Source organism: Colobus angolensis, unplaced genomic scaffold, assembly GCF_000951035.1.
Source record: "Colobus angolensis palliatus isolate OR3802 unplaced genomic scaffold, Cang.pa_1.0 Scaffold66, whole genome shotgun sequence".
In the NCBI taxonomy this organism is placed as follows: domain Eukaryota; kingdom Metazoa; phylum Chordata; class Mammalia; order Primates; family Cercopithecidae; genus Colobus; species Colobus angolensis.
The window spans coordinates 2,661,017-2,667,703 of record NW_012120265.1 but is presented as its reverse complement, the minus strand read 5'-3'; the positions used below and the strand labels follow the sequence as shown (position 1 = coordinate 2,667,703).

The following is a 6,687-nucleotide window of genomic DNA, read 5'->3' as shown; positions in this document are numbered from 1 at the left end:
TGTGTTAGTCAGGATGGTCTCGATCTCCTGACCTCGTGATCCGCCCGCCTCAGCCTCCCAAAGTGCTGGAATTACAGGCGTGAGCCACCATATCTGGCCGAGACTGGGTTCTTGCCATTTTGAACAGACGCTGGCCTGAACTTGTGATTCTCCCACACTGGCCTCTCAAATAGCTGGAAACCCGGCCAGCCTTAGTTTTCTTAAAAAAAAAAAAACCAGACCAACCATTGTTCACGGAGCTGGTCCCTAGCACCAGTACAGTCACCCTGAAGTCTGTCCCGTCCTGCCCAGTGTCCTGCATGTGGGATTCCCCACTGTGGTGGCCACGTGGCCACTGGAAGTTTGTCTTGTGCCCCAATGTTGGGCCAGCACCCTCTGGACAGCTAGTGGGCATAGCTGAGGGTAGGAGTGGGGGCTCAGGGGAGCGGCTGCCTGTTTGAGCCACCAGGTGACAGGCTGCATGTCCCTGGACCCTGGCAGGGAACGGGCTGTTGAGGAAGAAGACGCTGGTCCCAGGGCCGCCAGGTTCGAGCCGCCCAGTCAAGGGCCAGGTGGTCACCGTACATCTACAGACGTCGCTGGAGAATGGCACACGGGTGCAGGAGGAGCCGGAGCTGGTGTTCACTCTGGGTGACTGTGACGTCATCCAGGTGCGGACTGGGGCGGGACAGGGCAGGGGCGAGGGGTGCGCCTCACTGGGTCTGAGTCTGCCTGACCACCGGCTATTCCCACGCACCCCAGGCCTTGGATCTCAGTGTCCCACTCATGGACGTCGGGGAGACGGCCATGGTCACTGCTGACTCCAAGTACTGCTACGGCCCCCAAGGCAGGTGAGAATCGGCCATCCTTAGGGTCTCTGCAGGTCTCAGGAGGGGGATGGGTGGAGTGGGTGTACCCCTCGGCTCATCATATCTACCTGCCGTTTTATAGACCAAGAAACTGAGGCTGGGTGAGGTGGCTTACACCTGAAATCCCAGCACTTTGGGAGGTTGAGGTAGGAGGATTGCTTGAGGCCTGGAGTTCCAGACCAATCTAAGTAATATAGACTCCATCTCTATACAAAAAAGTTTAAAAACTGGCTGGGTGTGGTGCACACCTGTAGTCCCAGCTACTGAGGAGGCTCAGGCAGGAGGATCACTTGAGCCCAGGTTTTCGAGGCTGCAGTGAACCAAGATTGCACCACGGCACTCCAGCCTGGGCAACAGAGTGAGAACATGTCTCTAAAAAAAAGAGGAAAACGGAGGCTTAGGGAGAGGAACTTGTTCGTCAAGTCCCACAGCTCCAAGGCAGCAAGTCACTTCTCCTGCACTTTACTGAGGAGGGAATGACAGAGGGCGGAGGGTAGACAGATCTGGGGCTTGAGCCAAGCTCGCTCCTTCTAAGCCAGCCCAGCAGGTTTAGGGGTCACCAGGTCTGAGTGTTGCCCCTGCGTGCCCCCACCCCACTAGCAGGAGCCCATACATCCCCCCGCATGCGGCCCTGTGCCTGGAGGTGACCCTGAAGACAGCCGTGGATGGGCCTGACCTGGAGATGCTCACGGGGCAGGAGCGCGTGGCCCTGGCCAACCGAAAGCGGGAGTGCGGCAACGCCCACTACCAGCGGGCGGACTTCGTCCTGGCCGCCAACTCCTACGACCTCGCCATCAAGGCCATCACCTCCAGCGCCAAAGGTGACTGCTTGGGTCAGATCCCCACCACCTCCCCTGCAAAGGTGTCCACTCCATGCCAGAAACTTCCAGCCCCAGAGAGCCTCAGACTCAGAGCATTCTAGAATAGCCCAGAATATGAGTAGATCCCCAACTACCCCTAACCTAGGGCCTGTTGCAGAATCATGGTATATCCCAGACCAGTAGAGTGTTGTAGAATGCAAGTGGATATGGGGACGGGGTGACAGTAGACAGGGCCAGTTCACACACACCATGGGCTAGGCCCTTGCTTGCTTAAGGCTCCATGTTGTAGCTTCCTCAGGAGAGCCCCAGGAAAGCGCAGCCCTTGGTCCTGGGTTAAAATTGGGGAAACTGATGCCAGAGAGGCAGCCTCCGCAGAGGAGTGGGTGTCGGGGAGTCTGGTGGTGTGGTGACGGCCGCTGTGGTGGGCATTGTCTCCTAATAGTGGACATGACGTTCGAGGAGGAGGCACAGCTCCTGCAGTTGAAGGTGAAGTGTCTGAACAACCTGGCGGCCTCGCAGCTGAAGCTCGACCACTACCGCGCGGCCCTGCGCTCCTGCAGCCTTGTGCTGGAGCACCAGCCAGACAACATCAAGGCTCTCTTCCGCAAGGGCAAGGTGGGCCACACCGGGGTGCCAGGCCAGGTCACTCAGCCCAGGGTATAGGGGGTGGTCCCCAACCCTGCATTTGAGAAAGGCATAGGTATCAGCCAGCTGAGCTCTGTGGGGTGCAAGTGGAGAAACTGAGATCCAGACGGGTGCAGGAGTGTGGCCTGGTGACAGCAATTTATTGGCTGAGGCCAGATTCGATCCTCAAGTCTTGGGTCCCCAACCTTTGGCCCAGTGTTTTTTGTTTGTTTTTTTGAGACAGTGTCTCACTCTGTCACCCAGGCTGGAGTGCAGTGGCGTGATCTCAGCTCACTACTGCAACCTCCTCCTCCTGGATTCAAGTGATTTTCCCACCTCAGCCTCCCAAGTAGCTGGAACTACAGGCGGGAGCCACCACGCCCAGTTAATTTTTGTATTTTTAGTAGAGACGTGGTTTTGCAAGCAAGACTCTCCAAAAAAAATAAGGGCGGACATGACCATGCACATGTCTTGCTCTGTCATCCAGGCTGGAGTGCAGTGGCATGATCTCAGCTCACTGCAACCTCTACCTCCCGGTTTCAAGCGAGCACATCCAGCTTATTTTTTTGTATTTTTAGTAGAGACGTGATTTTACCATATTGGCCAGGCTGGTCTTGAACTCCTGACCTCAAGTGATCTGCCCGCCTCAGCCTCCCCATGTGCTGAGATTATAGGCGCGAGCCACTGCGCCTGGTTTGGCCCAGTGTTGAGAGCTCCTCACATAGAACCCTCCATGGATCCCGTTTTTTCTCGGAGTAAAGGTGGAATCCTAGTCACAGCCCTGGGCGTGGTGAGTCACGTCTATAATCCCAGCACTTTGGGAGACCGAGGCAGGTGGATTGGTTGAGCCCAGGAGTTCGAAACCATCCTGGGGAACATGGTGAGACCCTGTCTCTAAAAGAGAAAAAATAAATGAGTAGGCCGGGCGTGGTGGCTCACGCCTGTAATACCAGCACTTTGGGAGGTTGAGGCAGGTGGATCACCTGAGGTCAGGAGTTCGAGACCAGCCTGGCCAACATGGTAAAACCCTGTCTCTACTATAAATACAAAAATTAGCTGGTGGTGGCAGGCGCCTGTAATCGCAGTTACTTAGGAAGCTGAGGCAGGAGAATTGCTTGAGCCCAGGAGGCGGAGGTTGCAGTGAGCCGAGACCGCGCCACTCCACTCCGGCCTGGGAGACAGAGCAAGACTCCATCTCAAAAAATAATAATAATTTAATAAATAAATACATAAATAAATAATTAGTTGGACATGGTAGTACACATGTGTAGTCCCAGCTCCTTGGAAGGCTGAGGCTGGAGGATTGTTTGAGCCTAGGAGTTTGAGGCTGCAGTGAGCTATGATCATGCCATTGCACTCCAGCCTGGGCGATTGATCAAGAACCTGTCTCTAAAGGAAATAAAAAAAAAAGCAACCTATGGAAACATCCATTCAGCCTCTCGCCAGTGGAGGTGGTGAGGGAGGAGGTGGCGAGGTGAGTGCCTAGATCTCCAGCTGAGACAGATCCACGGGGGAAGAAGGAGCATGTTGCGGGGGGCCAATGCCAAGCTTAGTGTGCACTGATGGAGTTTGAGGGCTAGGGGAGCAGTTTGGAGATGGCTGGAACCCAAGGATATTGCCAGAGCTCCATTTGGGACTTGTATGAGTAGCCAGGAACCTGGCCGTTTTTTTTGTTTGTTTGTTTTTGAGATGGAGTCTCGCTCTGTCACCCAGGCTGGAGTGCAGTGGTGTCATCTCGGCTCACTGCAACCTCTGCCTCCTGGGTTCACGCCATTCTCCTGCCTCAGCCTCCCGAGTAGCTGAGACTACAGGCGCCTGCCACCATGCCCGGCTAATTTTTTTGTATTTTTTAGTAGAGACGGGATTTCACCATGTTAGCCAGGATGGTCTCGATCTCCCGACCTTGTGATCTGCCCACTTCAGCCTCCCAAAGTACTGGGATTACGGGTGTGAGCCACCGCACCTGGCCTGTTTTTTTATTTATTTATTTATTTTTTATTTTTAGACAGAGTCGCACTTTGTCACCCAGACTGGGGTGCAGTGGCATGAGATCGGCTCACTGCAACTTCTGCCTCCAAGTTTAAGCAATCCTCCCACCTCATCCTCCTGAGTAGCTGGGACTACAGGTGCATGCCACCATGCCTGGCTAATTTTTGTATTTTTTAGTAGAGATGGGGTTTCACCAGGTTGGCCAGGCTGTTTTTATTTATTTATTTTTTGAGATGGAGTCTTGCTCTGTTGCTCAGGCTGGAGTGCATGACACCATCTTGGCTCACTGCAACTTCCTGGGCTGGGTTTCTTGAAGGACAGTGAGGCCGAGGTATGGGTCCAGAGTGATGCCACCCCCTTCCCCTTACAGGTGCTGGCCCAGCAGGGGGAGTACAGTGAGGCCATCCCCATCCTGAGGGCAGCCCTGAAGCTGGAACCTTCCAACAAGGTGAGCAGGACAGGGGCACCCTGGGACTTGCTCGGCTGGGAAGTCCCTCCTGTGGTCTGCCCTAGGTCTTTCTTGCTGTGGTTCTCTGTTGTGTTCCCACCTGGGCAGTGTCACGGGGTAGGTATCTGAAGGGTCCTGGTCAGCTTGTGAAGACCCTCATGACGGCCACATAGGCAGTCTGGGCTCTCAGCCCTCCAGTGGCTGAGGGCACTGCCAGCCTGCTCCATGCCAACGTCCTTGGCCTTCCTTCCAGATCCTTCTGTCTCCTGGCTACTTTGTGCTCTGCTTCATCGACTGGCTCCCTAGGAGGGATGGGGTCAGCAGCCCTGAGCTAAGCCCAGAAAGGGGCAGATGGGACCCCCATGTCCCAGTGGTCCCAGCACCCAAACAGCCTAGGGTCCCAGAAGGGCAGAGTGCCAGTGAAGATAGGTTGGCCGCTGCATGTTCTCAGCTTCCCTGCCTTTCACAGACGATCCACGCAGAACTCTCGAAGCTGGTGAAGAAGCATGCAGCACAGCGGAGCACAGAGACCGCCTTGTACCGGAAAATGCTGGGCAACCCCAGCCGGCTGCCTGCCAAGTGCCCTGGCAAGGGTGCCTGGGTAAGCTGGGGCACAGAATGGGCAGGGGCTGCATCCAGGGCATGCCTACCAGAGGGATTTTATTTTGCATACATGAATGTCCTTCGAGACTGGGCCATCCCAGGTGATGCAGGAGACATGGAGAAGGCCCAGCCCTGTGTGATCATGAGTGGAGTTGAAGGTGGAATTCAAGCTGGAGGGCTGCGGGTGGGGAATGGAGCCTCTTAAAGGGCACGAGGGGCAGTGTCCTGGAGGAGGGACCATTTGATTTGGGTTTTGCTGTGTGAGTAAGAGTTTGCCAGAAAGTGGGAAATACATGGTCAGGCAATGATTTGTTGGGAGGTCTGTTTGGGCTATGCTGGCAGCTGAGGCCCCAGAGGCTGGTGTTGACCTCCCTCCACCCTTCTCTCTCCTCCTTTTTATCTGCAGTCCATCCCATGGAAGTGGCTGTTTGGGGCGACTGCTGTTGCCTTGGGGGGTGTGGCACTCTCTGTGGTCATCGCTGCCAGGAACTGACCGCCCCGGTGGCCGCCACTCTCTCTGCACACCATGGACCCTGCCCTGCGCTCCCCAACTCCCCCAGGCTCCCTGTCCACTGCCCTCCCTGGTCTAGCCCCCTCCTCCGGGTTAGGGGAGCAAGGATTGGGGGTTGTGCAGCCCAGCCAGCAGGAGGGACTAAGGCCCTCTAGGAGGAAAGCCCAGAGGGAGGGGGCCCTCATTCCTTCAGACCCTGTTTTCCCCCACCCTCCTTACTCTGCTGGGCTAGGTCTCTGCCAGGGCCGGCCTCAGTTTCTCCTCAACAGGCCTGGGGGCAGCCCTTCCCCTGCCTAGTCCCTGCCTGAGTGCCAGCCCCCCTGCCCCGCCTGCCGCCCCCTGTCCAGGCTCCCTCCCCGCCACAGTGAAATAAAGCCTCCCATCCTGCAGTTTCCACAGACTCCTGAGCTTTCTTCTACTGCCACCTGGGGCTGGGCCAGAGAAAGCCTGTGATGCATCTGGAGTCACACAGCATGGTGGATGTGGTTGAGCCAGCTGGAGCTAGGAGTCTCCTCTCTGGGCACAACACACTTGCTCTACAGAGGAGAAACTGAGGCATAGAGAAGTGGGGTGATGTAGCAGGGAATAAGTGGGTTGAGAGGTCTGACTCAGCTGGACTCTGGGGGTGTTCCTGCCCAGCTCCACCCGTTACCCCAGCATTCACTGTTTCCTTACCTGAAATCCAGGACCCCAGTGGGTCCTAACTTGAGGCTGCTGCGTGGGTTCTATGGCATCATTGCTTTACCTAGTGGATGTGCTGAATTCAATAGACAGATGGTAGAAGGATGACGAGCACAGGAATTTGAGGCTTTAGGGAGCTATCATTGCGCCACTGCACTCCAG

General features: G+C 55.9%; 1 protein-coding gene across 2 annotated transcripts in view; it reads left to right on the top strand.

The window, feature by feature from the left end:
• FKBP8 (FK506 binding protein 8, 38kDa) overlaps positions 1–6,238 on the top strand; it is an 11,004-nt gene extending 4,766 nt beyond the window's left edge. The window contains exons 3-9 of one of the 2 annotated variants that reach the window (XM_011925804.1): positions 481–650; positions 742–830; positions 1,449–1,669; positions 2,112–2,284; positions 4,653–4,730; positions 5,200–5,331; positions 5,740–6,238. In XM_011925804.1, coding sequence (XP_011781194.1) covers positions 481–650; positions 742–830; positions 1,449–1,669; positions 2,112–2,284; positions 4,653–4,730; positions 5,200–5,331; positions 5,740–5,826 — 950 coding nt within the window. In that variant the 3' untranslated portion in view covers positions 5,827–6,238. The remainder of the gene's footprint in view (positions 1–480; positions 651–741; positions 831–1,448; positions 1,670–2,111; positions 2,285–4,652; positions 4,731–5,199; positions 5,332–5,739) is intronic. The other variant, XM_011925803.1, reaches the window with a different exon arrangement.
• The last annotated feature ends 449 nt before the right edge of the window (positions 6,239–6,687 follow it).